Source organism: Rhagoletis zephyria, unplaced genomic scaffold (assembly GCF_001687245.7).
Source record: "Rhagoletis zephyria isolate East Lansing unplaced genomic scaffold, Rhagoletis_zephyria_1.1 Rzeph_scaffold_01733, whole genome shotgun sequence".
NCBI lineage: Eukaryota > Metazoa > Arthropoda > Insecta > Diptera > Tephritidae > Rhagoletis > Rhagoletis zephyria.
The window spans coordinates 45480-65304 of record NW_016158817.1 but is presented as its reverse complement, the minus strand read 5'-3'; the positions used below and the strand labels follow the sequence as shown (position 1 = coordinate 65304).

Genomic DNA, 19825 nt, shown 5'->3' with positions numbered 1-19825 from the left:
TATTGTAACTTTTGTTCGTTGTGTTTAATCAAAAGTTTCTCCATAAATTTCTCTACAAATGCTCATACATGTTTTCGTCACAGTGGCTCTACTGGATAATGTTATAAAAAATACACTTTGACAGCGCTCTCACGAGAAAAAGAGTTTCATATCTAGTTATCCATGACCTCGTTCTTTTCAGTCCGTGAAAATCGCGGATTGATGGTGACTGACACGTGTCCATAGTAGTGATGTACTGAATTTTCGGTACCCAATACTCGGTACCCAATACTTAAAAAAGATTTCGGTACCCAATACTTCCTTTTCGGTACCCGATACCGATTCTTTACATTAAACCTTCGCCATTATATGCATTTCAAGTTTAGAAAAAACTTTAATTACTAATTTATATGATATCGGCTAAAACACTTGAACTTATCGGAACAGAGAAATATTATTTTATCAGTTTTAATCTTAGTTGATCTAAGGTTCAAGAAAAATGCTTTTACTGCTTTTACGGATGAAGAAGCCTTTCAGGGGGGAGATTCTGTAACCAGTTAGCGACAAGTTTCGGATCGATATCGCACTTGTTGACGTAAAAATATTTCATATCATACGTCAACAAAACCGATGCCGATTCGAAAATTGTCGCTAACTGGTTACAGAATCTGCGCCCAGGCCTACAAAAATGATATCGTCCGATTCAGCTGGAACAAAAATGTTTCAAACATCTTTCATTTGAATCCGTATTAAAAGCTCTATTGGCTCCTACATTCGGGTTTTTATAGGCGAGTCTCCCCTGAACCGTTTTTTCCATATTTTTGGCCTATGTGCGCTTTTATTCGAAACCTAAATGTTTCGGTACCGAGTATCGAGAGTATTGGATACTTTTTAAATCGGTACCGAATATCGATCAATACTTTAAAGTATTGACTCAGCACATCACTAGTCCATAGACATTGGCCCGTAGTCATAGTCAAAATAAAGTCGACTTTAAAGTTAGTTGCAGCTTTTTGACATAATTTTCAATGGGATATCTGTCAAAAAAGCTGCAACTAACTTTAAAGTCGACTTTATTTTGACTATGACTACGGGCCAACATGTTTTGTATTTCGTTTTGTTTGCATGTGCCACATGCACTAAAACTATGTTCACATATCAATATTATCTCAATCAAAGCTAGTTTTTTAATCACCCCGTTTACACAGGCAAATCTCAGATTATTAGCCGTCAAATTTGTTGTGCTTGTTATTCCCACATCTCAAGGAAAATTTATGTTTCTTCTCTGTGCCACCGTGATCACGTTTTTCTGCTATAATAAGCAATATAAATATATTTTAACTTAACATTTTATTAAAAATACCTTTACAAACCTCTTTTACTTGCTAGCGTACATTTTTGTTTACTTTTACATTTGGCATTTCTCCTCTCTTTCGCAAAAACAATCGATAAAACTAGGATGGACACCGAAAAGTTATCGGTTAAATCTGAGATTATTTTATAATTACAGATTAACAAGGGACGAATTTTATACGGCTAATCTCTTGTTATAATTACAGATTAGGGTGTTAAGCTCGAAAATGAGGATAATCTACTTATATGTGAACCTAGTATAACACAATCATGCGTAGTTCATGTACAGTAAAACCCGCTTAAGTACCTCACTGTAAATGTCGGTATTTTGCGGTACTTAGGCGGGTTGGGTACTTAAAAGAACCCGCTTAAGTACGTCAATGCGGGTACTTAAGCGAACACAATTATTGATGAAGTGATCAAGTTACACCGTAGCATTATTTAAACATATAAACACATAAAGAAAAACTTTATTAAAAAAACTAGATAAAGCAATGTTATATAATTTTTACAACAATTCAATTATTTAAAAAGTCACTGATTATACATATTTATTCATACATATGTACATACAGTTTCGACCAAATTAAAAATGATACCGTTTGCCGCTTATGTTCATTAATTTTTAGGATTTTTCAATTAAAATAGAGTTCATTCCCTACCACATACCATATAAATCTAAGCATAAGATTTTGTAGAACACTGAAAATTCACCAAATTTTAATCAAAATTCCAAAATTCTAAAAAATCAAGGGTAATTTTTAGCCACTTGAAACTTGAATGTTGTTACTCTGACGGTGGCAAATAATGTCGATTGTGTAGTGCTGCCACTGAATTTCGAAACATGCAAATATTTTAAGAAATTATAAAAGAGCACTTAAAACGTGAAAATTATAAGTAAAATGGTCAATGGGATACGAAAAACTTAGGTACTTAGGCGGGTTGGGTAAATAAGCGGGGAGTTACTTAAGAGAGGGATTTTCTTCAGATTACATTAAAAAATTCACGGTGCCCAAAACTGTTGGTTACTTCAGCGGGTTAGGTACTTAAGCGGGTGGGTACTTAAGCGGGTCTCACTGTATACAAAACTGAAACCTGTTTTCGGGCGACTTCCCAGCAATGTTGCCAGGTTGCCGATTTGGTCGTCATTTTGAACACTTTTTACAGCCATGACAATTTGGCGAGATTTTGCCCGAATGGCGATTTTGCTTTATGTACAAATTTGGTTGGCTCTCAACTTCGAGGATAGTTATGACTGGTTTTCACTATGTCATACTTTGACGACAAAATTTGGCGACATATTTTGACACAACTATATCTCCTTTATCCATACCTTTATCGATGATATTATGGGCCAAAAACAGACAGATAGCCGATTTAGCAGCGCATGTACACGACTAAAGACCTATCCTGATCCAAATCAATCGAAAAACCGCTTTTTAATCCCATTTGACAATGTGTTTTCACTTATTTGACGACAAATGCCACTCAATTTGACATAGTGAAAATCAGCCTTTACACAGGCAACTAAAAATTGTAGTGTGAACACTTGGTTACCATTTCTGCTAATACATAATTGTCGTATCCAAATTATATCATGTGGCAGTACTAACAGTAGTTGTCGATAAGTACTCATTTACACACGGCGATTTTTGTTGCCGCAACTCGACGTTTGTAGGAGAGAGCGCGACGAGGAAAGGAGAGGGGTACCGAGTTGCTCGTGCTCGGGCAACACGCTTTGTGCTCTCGTTCGTCTGTGTAAATTGTCCCCGCTGTTCACAGCTGACAACAATTGCATACACACAAATCGCCGTGTGTAAATGAAACGAGCAACACCAAAAGGGAATGTGAAAAATCGCGTCGACAAAAGTTTCCGTGTATAAACACAGTCTTATTAGTAGTTTTCTTCTCTCTTTCATCACTATTTGTGTAGTTTCTGAGGTCCAATTCGTAGTTTTTGCGTTGTGTACTGATACATATTTATTGAGCGAAGGAAATTATGAATAAATTATTAAGTAAGACTTGTAGGTATGAACAGTTTATAATGCACATGGTAAAGTTGCAGTCTGCAAATATTTGATGTTCTCTTTACCTCAGCTGTCGAGTCAGAAGATGCTCTTTGCAAGAAAACTCAACTCTTCAGGGAATTTTGTTCACGCGGGACTTATTAAAAGAGGTAATGGTTGTTATTGTTTTGAGTTTTATCCAAACACCGATATACTTAAAAGTTTCAAAAATGAAATGTAGCATTAAATATTGTACCTAAAATCACACTCAAGAAATAAAAAGGAATTTTCTTCTATACAACTTTTTTAAATCAGTCTGAAGATCTCCAGAAAAAAACTTTCGCATATTTAGTTCTTCAAGAAAATTTACACCAACGGCAAAGTTCTTTTTCAAGCAACAAAAAGAATGAAACAAATTCTTGTGATTTTTCTAGAAAGCTGTTAAACATAATATATACTAGAGAAAAACTTTGTGAAAAAAAAATGTTATACGTCTTATCCAAAGTTTCACTAATCAATTCTAAATTTATCAGACTTAAAATTTAAAATGTTTAATTTTCCGAACGAAATTGGCTGATAAATTTAAAATTGATTGGTGCAGCTGGGCATTAATGATCTAAAAATGAAGAAGAAAATGCGATTTTATTGCAATTGAAAATTTTTTTTTAAAAGTAATGTGAATTTTAAGAATTCGTAAAAACGTTTAACTTTTTATTTTTTACGTATCGAGCCCTAACCGCCAAAATAACGTAAGCGATATTTTTTTTAAATTTCCTTTTTGATGCAGAAATATTCCTAGAGATGCATTTCTGCATCAAAAAGAAAATTTGAAAAAAATGTCGCTTACGTTATGTTGGCCGTCAGGGCTCAGTATATCAAAAATCGGAAAAAGCTCAAAAGAGCTTCCTGTTCTGTTTATTTGAATTTTTTATATGTTGACGATTTTTACATGCAAATGACGATTTATTATAACCAATCTGACGATTTCTCACTTCTGTGACATGGCAACACTGCTGCCCAGTTAGGGTTGTGGGAACACAGTCGAAGCATCTGGCAACACTTACCTTTTGGATGGGACTTTTACTATTCTCTTTATGCACTTATTCATAAGTTTTTCCTCTTTTCGGTTGCAAGTTTTAAACTTATAAATTTCCCACGGTGGTGGTTAGAATTTTCTAGACTTTTTTACGTGCCACTTATATCTGATCCGCAAAAACTAATTGCGACTAATTCTAAGTGTGTAAACAAATAATAAAAAGTATTCTTTGCGTTGTAAGAAAAATCATTTGTGGATTGTTATTCCCAACAGGGTCAAAACGATACTAGTAAATACAAGTACATACTCGATACTTTTCGTCCGATACCAAGCAATTTTCGTATCGATACTTTTGAACCAAATACTGAGTAGGTATCGGAAGAAAGTACTTGTATCGAAACTCGATTCAGTGACAATTTTATTCCCGGACTATTATTTTTTAATTCAACAAACTCATGAATAGTTAAAAATTTTTGGCAGTTGAGTTGCCAACGAAAAGAAGGTCCTCCAAAGAAAGACCCACTTCCATCTAATCTAAGTCCATTTTAAACGCAACTTCTCCAAAAGGATTACCTAACGTGCTTGTTTTATTTCTTTCCGTTTGTATTCAATTTAAGGCAAATCTACTAAGTCCAAAAGAAACACATAAAATTCGATAAGCTCACAAAAAATCTAAATATTTTAATTTGCAACGGAACGGAAAATTTTTATAAATGGATTTAGCAACTTTTCACTCTAACAGCCATATCCACGTGTTGTCACAGTCGTCTATTGTCACAGTTCAATTGTCATTATCGTGTCATCAGCTGTTGTCATAGGTATACACAGTCAATAATGACAAGCGAAAAGCTCATTTTATTTGCCAATTCCGGCGAAAGTTTCTCTATGGTGAAACAGCTGTTCTTTGTTTATATTTTAATTTGTTCTTTTTGACCGCCACTGCAACAAAAGGGATTTCTTTTAAATAAAATACACCACAGCAGTGGATTACGGAACACCGGAAAAGTGAGTAATTTTATAATAGGAAAATTTATTAAATTTTGTTATGAATTCGTGTAGTAACACGCGTGGAAAATATGAATGCACCACACAAGAGCAGCTGCAGTTTTGCGAAGACCACCCCTAACAGCAAACATGTAAAAACTGTCCAAAAAAACTGTTGTCTCGGAGTTCCATCAGAAGTCTTCTTCTCTGTGTAATTTTTGCCTGCTCCACAATAGCCGCGTACATAATAATTATTTCCTCCATGAATAATATTATGATATGCATACGCAAATAATAACTGTTTAACACACCTATTTAGGCAAATAAAGTGGTTTCACAGTTTTCATTTAGTAAAATTTTTGCAATTTTTTTCTGCAAAATTAATAAAATTGACAATATTAACATATGTTTTAGCGTTGTCACGTACTCAATAGGTCATCACAAAAATAATAGCAATTGTCACCGCTGGAGCTTTCAAATTGCCCTCTGCATACCTAAACGTGACAATTGTTTGTAAACATGCCAATAGTTATAGCGGCGAGTTTTGTCATTGCACGCGAATAGGGCTGTAAGCTAGCCATATGAATGCCGGCACTGTTTCCATTTCATTTAATTTCATTTATTAAACAAATTCATTAGTAAAATAAGATATTAAAGCTCTTTTATAGTACAACAGTAATTATAAAGCACAAACATAAAGCAACAAAAGGAAAACAATAAGTAAAAAAAATAAAAGAAAAAGAAAAATACAACTAATTCTAAGACTAAAAACTAACATTATTACTTAAGTAAAAACACAACGAGACAAACGTAAACATGTGTTGATAAATACATACACATATGATAATCCTAGCAGCAACCGGATTCCAGCTTTCGCTATCGCTAAAACTCCATCGCAAAAAAATACTAAATGGATTTTTGCAATTTTGGGAGATTTTTGCGGTTCGCGCTTAAAAAATCATCTCTAAAAAGTTTAATTTTTGGTTCATTTTTTTGGTGGGTTTTAGCGATGAACAAAATGAACCCGGATAAAGTGAGTGAACAGATTTTGACAGCTCATCAGCTAAAATGGCGATTCCAGCGTCTTTTCCATTGCTACAAATCTCCATTGTTGGCTTNATTTTGACAGCTCATCAGCTAAAATGGCGACTCCAGCGTCTTTTCCATTGCTACAAATCTCCATTGTTGGCTTAAAATTCTGCGAATTTGGCGACTAGAAAAAGTTTGTGCTAAAAAAATAACGCGACAAAAAAGGTAATGCTTATATTGTTTTTTGTTAAAAATACTCTTTTATATTAAAGAAATTGTTTAATTAATAGCAAAATATGGAAAACCGCAATAGCAAAAGAGTGACGAAGGATCAAAAATATATGCTCGTTCAATATTTGGAGGATCATAGAGAATTTGCTCACGACAGGTATGCAAAACATTTTCCCGTAAATGATTTTGTTTAAGTTTTTATTTTTTAAGATTCGTCAATGGCACCGGGAGCAAAAGTTTAGCTGAGCAGTGGAACCACCTCGCCGAAAAATTAAATGCTTACGGAGGATCCATGAAAGATGGTGAAGGATGGAAGAGAGCGCGGGTAAATATGAGGTAAATATGTTTTGAAAATGTACATAAGTAGCACTAAGATTCTTAAAATTGTTTTCGATTAATGATAGGAGCAAGGCCAAACAAAAATCCCAAGATTTGAGAAATGCTATGGAGCGAAGCGGGGTAAATTCATCAATTACCGAAAAACATCTCAGTAACCTCGACGAGCGCATCATTGGCGTGATGACCACAGTGGCAGTGGTCGGTCAAAGAGAAGTTAGCGAGCCACTGGTGAGTTAAGAACATTTCCATTTATAAATTATTTCTATCCATAGATTCGAATTCGATCAAAATGTTTTTGTAGTTTGAACATACTTACATATGTATATATCTATAATTTATATAATCTATATATAAATACGCCACAAGAAAATTTTGCAATCCCTTTTCTGAAGGCACCGTTCGCTCGATTTCAATGAAACATACACCGAATTAAAGGATATAACTTGCTCTAATCCACAAATGTTAGTCGCGATACATAGGGGGCGTGGCATCTGACATATAGACTAAAATGTGAAAACCACTATATCTCTAAAACCAATTATGCTGGAGAACTGAAACTTAGCACAGACGCATAGATTGTAAATACCCTACTTACGGTGAAAAATTGTAGGTATTGGGGATGTGGGTGTGGCACTTCCCATACAAACTGAAATTCTCATATCGCTTATCTCTGGAACCGCCTATGCTAACGTCCTAAAATTTCACACAGCAACATATGTTGTCAATACCGTACTTACGGCAAAAAGTGGTAGATTTTGGAAAAGGAGGCGTGGCGCCGCTCATACAAACTCAAATTCTTATATCGCTTATCTCTGGGACCACTTATGCTTACGTCCTGAAATTGGAGACAGCAACATATGTTGTCAATACCGTACTTACGGCAAAAAGTGGTAGATTTTGGAAAAGGAGGCGTGGCGCCGCTCATACAAACTCAAATTCTTATATCGCTTATCTCTGGGACCACTTATGCTTACGTCCTGAAATTGGAGACAGCAACATATGTTGTCAATACCGTACTTACGGCAAAAAGTGGTAGATTTTGGAAAAGGGGGAGTGGCACCGCCCATACAAACTGAAATTCTCATATCGCCTATCTCAGGAACCGCTTATGCTAACGTCCTGAAATTTGACACAGCTATTTATGATAACAATAAAATACTTATGGCGAAAAGTGGTAGATAATGGGAAAGAGGTGTGGCACCGCCAATACAAAGTGAAATATGGCTTATCTCTGAAACCACTTATGCTAACGTCCCGAAAATTGACACAGCAACATATGTTGCCATTGCCGTACTTATGGCGAAGAGTGGTAGGTTTTGGAAAAGGGGCGTGGCACCGCCCATACAAACTGAAATTCTCATATTGGTTATCTCTGGATCCACTTATCATAAGGTAATGGAATTTTACAGACCTACATTTATACACATATAGAATCGCAAGAATCATTCAATTGGGAACCATTTTCTCCCAGATTTTATAATCGCATTAAATGATTGCTGTTTTGTGCAAAAGTTTTTAGAAGGATCTGTGTGTTTGTCTTCCGATAGGTGGCGCAGGGATTGAGAGCTATCCAAAAAAATCATATATATGATCAGATTTGTTTCACTTTTAGAACACATATTAGTAACATAACTCGGTAGCCCAATCGTGTGATGAAAAATATTGGGCTCTGGCCCAGTCTTGATGAAAACCAGTGTGAAATCGCCGTTAGAGAAGGAAATATTATCTTTTGTTGTAAACCTTCAAGATACTTTCTCTACCGTTAACGATTCTGATGAAAAAAGAGAGAGTTTATGTAGATGTGCGCAATTTAGTTTTTAACCTGCAAGAGGCTCTCAGACAAATATAATGGAAAGAGCTTATATACAGTCTGAATTGGTATATGTTTGACATATTAGTCAGTGATGAACATCTCATCTATACATACAATACATATGCATATCTTTTATAAATGAAAATCGAAGTTTCTTTCTCGGTCTATTTTCAAAAACTGCTGAAGAAATTTGGAGGAGACTCCGTAGACCTAGCATTAATCAATCCGGTGTTAGCTTTCATAATTTGATTTTAAGTCTTCCTGTAAATTTGCTATAAATTATACTGGTGGACTTCAGTAATTCGCATAAAGGAGTTAGTATTGGTGACAGGTAAAATTCAAAAGTGTATGAAAAAAGATGTCGAATTTCGACAACTGGGCGATACTCGTAATTTTTAATTACAGAGAAGTTCCGGCGCAGTAACTAGCGTGGAATTATTTGACGCCTCTGTGGACCACTTTGAGATAGAGGTATGTACATACGCCTTATGATTGTCTCTGTTTTTATTTAACTTTTTATTACAGTTTCTTGAAGGAGGCGATGAGGAACCGCAAATGGCACCGGATGTGGTTCCTCAGGATCCACTTCCACCACAACGTCGGGCTCCCAAACGCAAAAATTACTCTTTAGAAGAGAGCAACGCCAAAATGATACAATTAGAAGAACGCAGAGTCGTCTTGGCGGAAAGAAAAATTGCGGCGCTGGAGAAAAGAAACTCTATAGAAAAGAGAAAGGCCGACGTATTGTCCAATATCTTAAATAAATTGGATTTACTTCTACAAAGGTGATTGTTCTCGGAGTGATCGTAGAAATATAGATATTTGAGCTTTACGGTATGTTGCCAATGAATTATGAACGGTACTCAGACGTTTATATTTTGACGTTTAACTGATTTTTTGAACTTCAATATTTCTTTTATAAAAATATAGTAAATTCAATAACATATACCACATCTATCGTTGCTTTAAACTTTGTGCGAAAGTCGCGAAAAATCAACAAATTACGAAAAGCTGTGATCAAAATTTAAAAGCTTTTATCAGAATTATTAGAAAATATTTACGTACGCAGATATATAGCCTTCAATTTCAGTTCCATAAAATGCAAGTTTGAAGTCGGTCGAAATCCGCGTTTGATTTTTCGAATATATCTTTGGTTTAAGGTGTAATGTACTTTCTTCAACATAAAAAAATGCCGACATACTTTACCGCGAAAAATTAACCGCGAATTTTTACCGACTTCAAACTTGCATTTTATGGTACTAAAATTTAAGGCTATATAAATGCGTAGTAAAAAGTTTTTTAAAAATTCTGATAAGTTTTAAATTTTGATGAGTTTTTCGTAATTAGCCGATTTTTCGCGAATTTTCCACAAAGTTTGAAGCAACGATATATGTGGTCTATGTTATTGAATTTACTATATTTTTATTAAAAAAAATATGAAAGTTCAAAAAATCAGTTAAACGTAAAAATGTAAACAAACGGTACATTGTAATTCAATGGTAATATACTATAGGTTTAGTTTTCCAAGCTGTAGAACAGCGCGTTGTTTTTTACTTATGTAAATAAATTTGGTATTTAAGCTTTAGGTTAAGTTTTCAAGCTGTGGAACAGAATTTTATTGTTTTTATTTATGATTAATTTAAATTAATTAGATATTTAAGCTGTAGGTTAAGTTTTCAAGCTGTAGAACAGCGTTTTATTGTTTTACTTATTGCTAATGGTAATAAATTAGGTATTTAAGCTGTAGCGTAAGTGTACATGTTGTAGAACAGCGTTTTAATTTTTCATTTATTATTAATGTAAATAAATTAGGTATTTAAGTTGTAGGTTAAGTATTTCAAGCTGTAGAACAGCGTCTTAATTTTATTGAATTTAATGAATTTTGGACTGAAATATGCATATATAGAAAATACTTAATATAAAGAAAATAAACGAATACGCAATTGTTTTTTAAATTTGAGTAAGCGTTAATTGAATTATTTAAAAAATAATAATAGTAATAAATGCTTAAATTAAAGGATGTACCCTAGTGGTCAGCTAATTAGGTTAGTTGCATTTTGACCAGTTTTGCCTGTTTTTATATTGTTTATAATGTTTATTTTTTTATAAAAGTATAAACCCACATTTCACACTTTTTACAAAATTTGTAAAAATTGAATTCAAATTAAATTGTTTTAGACCATTGAATTTAGTAGGACAAATAGCAAGTTTCAAAACGCTAGAATTTTTAATATTTTTATTTTTGCTGACGGTGCTATGTAATTTCTTCCACGTAAAGTATGTTCGAAACGACTATTATATGGAAGAAAATACCTGGCACCGTCAACAAAAAAATATTTAACATCAAGGCAAAGTTTTAAATATTTTGGGAAATTGGTAAATCTCTTTGGTTTTTTTAATTTTTGTACAAAGTATGAAATGTGGATTTATACGATGCTGGTTATATAAGGCGCTAGACTTAATAAACAAAACTGGTAAACATGTAACNATTTTTGTACAAAGTATGAAATGTGGATTTATACCATGATTCAATAATACAAGGTTGCGTAATTTGTGACAGCTAAAATTTGACACTCCTTTATCCAGATTTGTACTTTGGAAGTAGGAGAAAGGGGAAGAATGTGATCGCTTTTGCGAAAACGGTCGTAGAAAGGTACTACAAAAATTACGCAAAGTATACAATTAGAAGTAAAATGTGTATTATTTATTCTATGCAAATTTGCAATATATTTGGTGTTTTAATGGAAATACTAAACAATACATAAATATGTTCATCATTTCCTGGAACCGACCGTTCAGCTATGCAAAAAGGAAAACTGCAGATCAATAGAAGTTTTTATGCTCATTTCAAACATGCCAAAATTATTTGGCGCAAAAAAAAAATTAAGACGTTCTAGAAGGTTAAAGTTCAGTTTTTAAATTTTTTAAATATTAATATCTTACGAACTGTAAGTATAACCGATAAAAAACGAATGACGCCACCATAAAGATAACTAATTTGTCTTTCAGCTGGTGTACATAATTTATAGCTTCTTGTTTTTTAAACCAAAACCACTAAGAGGTCTATTCTGCACGTTACCAAAGATTTTGTAACCGAAAAATTGTATTACCAAAAAATGTTACCAGTTCTTGTCACCGCGATTCTAGGTACATTGGTAATGCAATTAAAATATTCAGCAATTCAGCTATGAAGAATTGTGCAAATCCTGGCATTGAATATTTCACGGGGCAATAATTTGTTACCAGCTTATGAGATGGTAACAAAATTTACCGGTTACAAGAGTATAAAGAATGCGAAAAAGGTTTTAAAATTGACAGGAACTTTATTTACCGGTTACAAACTTTTTATTCCCAGCGCAGAATAAACAATTCAGTGATAATAAAAAATACAAATAAACAAAGCAAATAAACCTCTTCGTTATTTTTTGCCTGCGCCAAATTAGGTATCGTTGTAATCAGCGTAAAAAGTTCTATCTATCGGCATTTTTGGTTATTTTATAGCTAAACGGTCACTATTCTACACTTGTTCTAGAAAATTACATTTAGTATGACGAATTTTTGGTTTTACTACTAATATCACTAGAAACTGTAGAGTAAGCAACATTCTGCACAAGTAAAGGAGCCGATTTTATGTGTGGGAGCGAGAAGACTGTTTTATTACAAAACCTTTCTATTATTGAATCATGGATTTATTCGATGCTGGTTATATAAGGCGCTAGACTTACAGCCTGATTCTCTATCTCGAAACGAGCGTTCGTCTCATCCAAACAGCCGTTTGTTCGTCTATTTGTACTACCTAACACGAATTCGCTACCCTGGCGATAACTAGTCGATAACAGCTGATTGTTATGTGACGAAAACGTAACAAATGTGAATTCTCTAACACGAATACGACTTCAAATAAAGAAAAAAAGAGTCAAATTCAAACGAAAGAGTTTTTGCTATCGTGTGAGCCGCTAAAATGGATAATTCAAGCAAAAAAGGCAGGAAATAATCGAAAAAAGATTCGTATTATTATAATTCATTTTTTGGTATACTTTACAGTGTTTAAAAAAACTTCCAGTGCTCAGTTCGATGTGCTGGTAAAAGAGCTGGAGAAAAATCCAGACTTGGCAAAAGGCGCTCCAATGTTTGGTGCGAGTAAGAGCCTGGTAGAACTGCAGTGGAATGAATTAGCCAATAAATTAAACGCACATGGACCTCCACAAAGAACAGCTACCGAATGGAAAAGGTAACTCCTTTTTATAAATAGTAAATTGTATCAAACATTGAGCTTGTAATGTTTTTCCAGATTTGGGCTGATCTTAAAAGCCGCACAAAGAAGAAAATTGCGGAAAATGCGTCCAGCATGCATGCCACAGGTGGTGGACCATTCCGGCTTTCGACCGGATCTTGCTGGTGTCAAAAGCGGCCACACCAAGTGGTACAGTTCTCGGTGTAAGGCAAGTGGTTGTACGCTCAGAACCAGAGCTTGACCAATCACCTCAACCACCATCACCTGAGGAGCTGATCCCAATAGTTGTCACTACTCCGGTCCGCACAGCTGCACTAATTGGGGTTGTGACACCTACCAGACAGCAGTCCACTACACCAAAAAGGCATATAGCCGCAGCATCAGCGCCACAAAGCAGCCGGAAGAGAACTTTCCAGGAGCTTATAGCCGAGTCAGCGAAGGAGCAAGCCTCTGCAGCGAAAATTCAAGCTGAAGCTGCGCAAAAAATGGCAGAAGCGGCTATGATTCAGGCTGAATCCACCAGATCCATAGCAGAAACGCTTAAAGAGTTGCTCGAGATCACAATCAGGCAAGCACAGGCCATTGAAAGTTTGCAAGACAAATTTGTTTAGTTCCCTTTTTATATATATTTTTTTATTTAAGCCACTTGACGGCGGATAATTTTGTTAAATCAAAGTGTACAGTAATTCATAAAAGGATAGACTCGGAGTTAAAAAAAAACTGTGGCCATTTGTTCAACGAAAATTTTTAATTTGCTAAGTTTGTATAAAAATATGATTCATACTACAACAATAATTTCAGAAATCAGAGCTTCAAACTTTTTGCAAAATTTAGGAACGTTCCGCAAATTTTCCTCAAAACTGTCCACTATTCAATCACATTTTTCTTGGAAAACTTCGATTAAAAAGAGCACAATTTTGATAGCAATTTGCAGTTTTCCTAAAGTTAGCAAAAAATTTGAAGCTCTGATTTCTGAAGTTATTGTTGTAGTGTGAGTCATATTTTTTATAATCAATTAGCGAATTAAAAATTACGGTTGAACAAATGGGCACCGGTTTTGTTAAACTCTCGAGTCTATTCTTTTTTGGCATCTTGATTAAAAAAATTTATCTTTGCTGAACAAATGGCAAGAACACTCACTGTACCTAAAATGAATTGGCTGTTTATAATTTTTTAGCAATAGTATTGAACTGAATAGAATTAATTAATTTGACTGAATTTAACCAAAGTTTTTTTATGTTTATAATAATAGTAGTATAGATTAATATTAATGAACATAAAATGTTATGAATTCTGTGAATAAAAGTGTATTTGGAGAAATTTTATTATAAATTGTTTGCTATTTGTGTTCTTATATTAGCTGCTACTGTAGAAAGATCCTCAAGTACGAGGTCTTCATCATTTGGCTCAATAGCGTCTTCAGCTTCGATTGGGGTGAGGGACAAATAATTTTTGTAAAATATACAGATGTTGTGAATTGCACAACATGCATTCACAATTTGCGTTGTCTTCTCTGCGGAATAATGAAGCCCTCTTGAGCCAATTATACTTCGGAATCTATTCTTCAAAACTCCAAAGCAGCGCTCAATGATGTTTCGAGCCTTACAGTGTTTATCATTGTATCGTCTTTGTACCACATCTGATGGATTTCTATACGGCGTCATCAAAAAGGGCTGCAGGGGATATCCGGAATCGCCTAAAGAGAAGAAAAAAAATTTTTTGTTATCCCAATTAAAATTGCTTTTTTACTTCATCCATACCTAGTATCCAGGTATTTGACTTCCCATTATTGAAAGCCAATCGAAGTTGTTCCTCTGCAGCACTAGTTTTCCAAATGAAGGAGTCATGGTTAGCGCCAGGATGTCTTGCGTCAACAAATGTAATTACCATATCGTGATCACATATCTAAAATCAGAATTGCATTGAAATAGTGGCATTAAAAAGGCTATAAGGGTTTTGTACTTACTGCCATTACATTGATGCTATAAAACCCCTTTCTATTGTAGTAAAGATGTCTGCAATTTGCATTGGGTGCTTTTATACGCACGTGGGTCCCGTCCACACAGCCAACTATGCCAGGTATTCCACATTTGTTGAAGAATTGCTCTTTCACGTCGTTTTCTTTTTCCTCGGTCCTGCACATGCTTACCCATTTGTGGCAAAAATGCTCCTCAAAAATGTTCAAGCATTCCGCTATTACTTTTGCAACTGTCGACTGACCCATTACTGAGAGACTTTCGTTACCCACCGACTTTTGATAGCTTCCAGTTGCAAGAAAGCGTAGAAATGTGGACAGTTTCAGTTGTGATGGCAAGTGAGTATTACGGTAGGTGTCTTTCATATGGATGCCCACTTCGCTAAAAATGTGTCCAAATACTTCTTTGCTGACTCGAAAGTTTTTAACAAACCTAAAATAAAATATGTAGGTTAATGGTTAATATACACATACAAATCTGCGATATGTGGGTGCAAGCCAGAGTAGACCACTTGACATGGGTCCCATTTCGTCCCCACATAACACTACAACTATCTGGAATGCTAGAAATGCACGTCTACTTACTCGGCGTCTGGCAATTCCAATACATTACATTTGTACTGTCTCGTCTTCGTTCGAACGTTCACTTGCAAGAAATGCTATTGCTTGATACATTTTTAAATAATTCTATTAAAATATTGTATTTTTGAACTTTTATACACACAAAGTAAACAAAACAGTTTTGACAGATCTTTTCGGGCGAATAACGTAAAACGTAAGGATGGACGAAAATTATCATTCGAGATAGAGACTTCTGAATTCAGACGATTTCGTTTGGACACGAATCGTTCGTCTGGTTGTTCGTTCGAGATAGAGAATCAGGCTATTAATAAACAAAACTGGTAAACATGTAACTAACTGAATAAGCTCATCATAAATACATACATTGTACATGCATGTAAATGTGAGCAAACCACAAATCTCAGCAACTAAAATAGTTATTTAGAATTTGTTGTCTTGCAGCAATACCATGATGAGTACTAGTTATTTCATCAAGTAAATTAAACTCTTCATCAAAACTTATGTTATCATCATCCTCAATTTCATACCTTATATTATTTAATATCATGATATTGTGCAAAATTATACAAGCATTTATAATTTTTCCGGCTAAAACTGGGTCATACATAAGCACTCTATCTTTTGACAGGCATCGAAATCTAGATTTCAGTACTCCAAAGCAGCGTTCTACACAGTTTCTTGCTTTTCGGTGATGTCTGTTGTAATTATGTTCAGAATCTGAGAGATTGTTTCCCGGAATAGGAGTCATTAAATAAGGTAATTGAGGATATCCACTGTCACCTAAACATGTGAAAAGGAAAATTATGCTACATAAATAATATACATATGTATGTATACAAATTGAGTAAAATATACCTAAAAGCCAAAAATTTCGTTCTCCATTGGAGTACATATTGTCAAGAAAAACCTTCAAAGCACTTGCTCTCCAAACTGATGCGTCGTGAGCAGTTCTGCCGAAACGAGCATTACAGTCGAGTATTCTTAAATCCATGTCACATACCTTTCAGTGATGAAATAATGCATGTACATACAATGTTACGTATATGTATATACATTTGTAAATATGTAAATGAATAGAACATACCACTTGCACATTTATTGAGTGTCCTCCTTTTCGGCAAACATATACATGTTCAATGTCTTTGGATGGAGTCTTTAATTTAATATGCGATCCGTCAATGGCTCCTATGACCCCAGGGAATCTGAACTCTTNCTTAATGTCTCCTATGATCCCAGGGAATCTGAACTCTTGATAAAATCTAAAATAAAGAATCACAAACTTATCTTAAGTAATATTACTTTTAATTTAGTATAAGTAATTTTCCTTACAGCTTGTTTTTCTTCAACTGTTGATGGAAACTTAATGTATCTAGTTAACAAGTATTTGTCCATGATACTGGCAATTTCTCTAATGCATCTACTGACGCTGCTTTGGGATACATTAAGTAAGAAGTCTTGTCCCACCGAACGTTGATAGCTTCCTGAAAAAGTATGAATTCAATTAATACAACATTGAATATATATATATATGTATATATGTACATAATTGAGCGAAAAATCGCAATGCTACAAGGAACCTTAAAACTTTCGACAATCCACAACTTGATGTCCTTTGCAACGTAAAGGGGCGGATTTAATTAAAAACATTTCTACATATTTCTTTTGGAAGTCGAATAATTTCTGTGAACCGTTCCTCTGAAATACAGAAGGGATCCATGGATTCCCGCAACAATTTTCTTTTGCTTCGCAAACGGTTCCTTAAAGCTCGCTGAGAGTTCACTGAGATACGAAACAAATATCTTCGCAACTCACTCATCTTGACCACGTATTTATTATCACAACACTCTTTCTTAATATTATAATGAAATAGACCGAGATTGCGGCTTTTAATTTCTGATTTAGAGCAAATTATATCAAAATTACAAATTTTAACTAAATTCCCGTGGGCCATAAAAGTAAACAAAATTTGATATTTCTCTTCAACTACACCAGCGACACCTGCGGCGGATAAAAGTATTACAATTTTCCTTGGAGATTTTTAGAGATGAACCAGCCGGAATCGCATTTAAGAAAAATCGCCTAAAGTTCGGATAATTTTTAGCGTTTGGATTTTTGGAGATTTGTAGAGTTTTAGCGATAGCGAAAGCTGGAATCCGGCTGCAGATAGCGAAACTCAGAGTAAAAAAACTTATTGACGAAAGTACGAAAACAACACATTCCTAAAGTTGCCCTTGTTTAAGCTGCAGCGAGTATCAGGTGGAATAGAATTCCATAGTCTTGAAGAGTTAAGATAATTAAAGCTAGATACAATTAAGTCGCTTATACGGGCAGATTTTGGAAAGGTTAGCTTATTATACAGATAGCTAGGTAGCTTGTTACAAAAATATTACACAAATTTAAGACACTTATCTATATCTATCTATACTAATCTATATCTATACTCTATACTAATTATATAAAGAGAAGTCCCTTTTTTTGTAACAGGTAATCTCGCGAACGGCTTTTCCGATTTTCATGAATTTTTTTACATAAATAGCTTTCAGCAACCACCATGTTTTAGGCAAAAAAAATTTACTTTTTCCAGTAGGTGGACCAGGGACAGATCCATTCGAAAAAATCTTATTATGGTCCGATTTGCTTAAAATTTGGTACGTAGGTAGCTTATTATCTAGATTTGCATATATGATCCTTTTTTCCGAGAAGTGGACCAGGGACCGATCTTTTCAAAAAAATAGTATTTATGGTCCGATTTGCTTGAAATTCGGTACATATGTAGGTAGTTTTTTGCCTGGATTAGCATATAGGATCCGTTTTTTCCGAGAAGTAGACCCGGGACAGATCTATTCAAAAAACTTATATTTTTTTATTTTAAATAAATAAATAAATAAATGTGCTTAAAATTTGGTACGTAGATAGCTTTTTGCCTAGATTAGCGTATAGGATACTTTTTTCCGGGAAGTGGAACAGGGACCGATCTATTAGCAAAAATCGCATTTATAGTCAGATTTGCTTAAAATTTGGTATGTAGGTAGTTTTATGCCTAGAATAGCATATAGGATCCTTTTTTCCATGAACCAGGGACCGATCTATTTAAAAAAGTCGTATTTATGGTCCGATTTGATTAAAATTTTGTACGTAGGTAGCTTTTTGCCTGGATAAGCTCATAGGATCCTGTTTTCAAATTTTCATGCAGTTTCGAATATAAATAGCTTTGAGCAATCACCATATCAAAGGCCGAATTCGTCTCTAGACAAGTTTTTTTTTGCGACAACCAAAAACAACGGTTACAGCCAAAATATAATAATAATATATAACATATCTATACTTATATATATTGTGAAAGCCGTTTTTTAGTGTTCGCAAAGCTCGAGAACGGCTGAACCGATTTTTTAGAAACTTCAGGAAGTGTTCATGGAACTGGAACTTGGTATGGAGATATACGAAATCAATCGTATACTCTTGGAGAAAAATTGGAGCTATTGGAAAAGGGGGCGTAGCACCTCCCATACAAACCAAATTTTTCATACTGCATATCTCTGGAAGTGTTCATGGTAGAGTTTTGGAGCTTGGTATGGAGATATACGAATTCAATCGCATACTCTTGGAGAAAAATTGGAGCTATTGTAAAAGGGGGCGTGGCACCTCCCATACAAACCGAATTTTTATACTGCATATCTCTGAAAATATTCATGGTGCAGTACTGGAACTTCGTATGGAGATATGTATGTATATGAAATCAAGGCCATACTTATGGAGAAAATTGGGGCTATTTGAATGTATTTATAATTCTTCTGTAGGTGTGTTTGTGAGTGAAATCCTCTTAAATGGGAGTACGGATTTTAACGCAATTTTTTGTGTGTGTTTGAGTGGGTCTCTGGATGGTTTAGTTTCACAATTTAATCCGTCAGTTAGCGCTGTAGTAACGTTGAACCACAAGATGCATTTTAAAGTTTTCTGGCAGCATTTTCATTCGATTTTCGTGAAGAAAAGCCTTGAATGTACTAAATGTGCGCTCGACGTAAGTTGATAAAACTGAAACTCAATTTAAATATGGAACGTTTGAAACGTTCATATTATCAGGTATAAGGGAGTTTTCCTCGTCCTTTACAATTTTATCCACACCCCTTATTGTCACCAAGCCTTTGTTAGCTGAGAAAACGGCTTTGCATTTTTCCAACACCAATTTGGCAAGAGGTCCCTGCGCTTCTATAAGCCGCATGGGCTTTTTTAAAGGTAGAAAAGTAAAAAAAAAAAAAAAAAAAAA

At 34.6% G+C, this 19825-nt stretch overlaps 3 protein-coding genes and 2 long non-coding RNA genes across 6 annotated transcripts; 2 read left to right on the top strand and 3 right to left on the bottom strand.

Annotated features, from left to right (window-relative positions):
* The first annotated feature begins 6529 nt into the window (after positions 1–6529).
* On the top strand, positions 6530–10065 carry LOC108364978 (uncharacterized). Its single transcript, XM_017618860.1, has 6 exons — positions 6530–6580; positions 6678–6775; positions 6829–6954; positions 7023–7185; positions 9176–9241; positions 9296–10065. Exons 2-6 carry the CDS (start codon positions 6684–6686, stop codon positions 9557–9559), a joined length of 711 nt encoding a protein of 236 aa, XP_017474349.1. The 5' UTR covers positions 6530–6580; positions 6678–6683; the 3' UTR covers positions 9560–10065.
* A 2356-nt stretch (positions 10066–12421) lies between these two features.
* Positions 12422–14227, top strand: LOC108364971 (uncharacterized). Its single transcript, XM_017618856.1, has 3 exons — positions 12422–12753; positions 12815–13001; positions 13062–14227. Exons 1-3 carry the CDS (start codon positions 12732–12734, stop codon positions 13243–13245), a joined length of 393 nt encoding a protein of 130 aa, XP_017474345.1. The 5' UTR covers positions 12422–12731; the 3' UTR covers positions 13246–14227.
* A 52-nt stretch (positions 14228–14279) lies between these two features.
* LOC108364970 (putative nuclease HARBI1) lies at positions 14280–15845 on the bottom strand. The gene is made up of 4 exons (XM_017618855.1): positions 15565–15845; positions 14971–15412; positions 14765–14909; positions 14280–14700 (listed from the first exon to the last, which is right to left on the bottom strand). Exons 2-4 carry the CDS (start codon positions 15343–15345, stop codon positions 14330–14332), a joined length of 891 nt encoding a protein of 296 aa, XP_017474344.1. The 5' UTR covers positions 15346–15412; positions 15565–15845; the 3' UTR covers positions 14280–14329.
* Positions 15846–15896: 51 nt separating this feature from the next.
* Positions 15897–16767, bottom strand: LOC108364972 (uncharacterized). The gene is made up of 3 exons (XR_001847853.1): positions 16646–16767; positions 16417–16561; positions 15897–16341 (listed from the first exon to the last, which is right to left on the bottom strand). It is a non-coding gene; the product is annotated as an uncharacterized LOC108364972 (long non-coding RNA).
* Positions 16768–16774: 7 nt separating this feature from the next.
* LOC108364973 (uncharacterized) lies at positions 16775–17757 on the bottom strand. 2 transcript variants are annotated; one of them, XR_001847855.1, is made up of 3 exons: positions 17104–17757; positions 16891–17042; positions 16775–16820 (listed from the first exon to the last, which is right to left on the bottom strand). It is a non-coding gene; the product is annotated as an uncharacterized LOC108364973 (long non-coding RNA). The 2 variants fall into 2 exon arrangements; XR_001847854.1 differs by having other exon boundaries at positions 17384–17746.
* Positions 17758–19825: the final 2068 nt, after the last annotated feature.